The sequence below is a fragment of the Sinocyclocheilus anshuiensis genome, unplaced genomic scaffold (assembly GCF_001515605.1).
Source record: "Sinocyclocheilus anshuiensis isolate Anshui unplaced genomic scaffold, SAMN03320099.WGS_v1.1 scaffold1316, whole genome shotgun sequence".
NCBI classification, from domain to species: domain Eukaryota; kingdom Metazoa; phylum Chordata; class Actinopteri; order Cypriniformes; family Cyprinidae; genus Sinocyclocheilus; species Sinocyclocheilus anshuiensis.
The window spans coordinates 1,723,224-1,723,456 of NW_015542553.1; the positions used below are offsets into that span (position 1 = coordinate 1,723,224).

The window sequence follows — 233 nt, forward strand, 5'->3', positions numbered from 1 at the left end:
TCCTGTGCAAGCCGGTCCTTCTGATCCATCTGACCCACCCGTGCAATCCGGTCCTTCTGACCCAGCCGTGCAATCCGGTCCTTCTGATCCGTCTGACCCAGCCGTGCATTCCGGTCCTTCTGACCCAGCCGTGCAATCCAGTCCTTCAGATCCGTCTGACCCAGCCGTGCAATCCGGTCCTTCTGATCCGTCTGACCCAGCCGTGCATTCCGGTCCTTCTGACCCAGCCGCGC

General features: G+C 61.8%; 1 protein-coding gene across 1 annotated transcript in view; it reads left to right on the forward strand.

Annotated features, from left to right (window-relative positions):
• The window catches only part of LOC107694305 (sialidase-like), an 11,942-nt gene that overhangs the window by 7,498 nt on the left and 4,211 nt on the right, over positions 1–233 (forward strand). The window contains exon 3 of the mRNA XM_016493969.1: positions 2–53. Coding sequence (XP_016349455.1) covers positions 2–53 — 52 coding nt within the window. The remainder of the gene's footprint in view (position 1; positions 54–233) is intronic.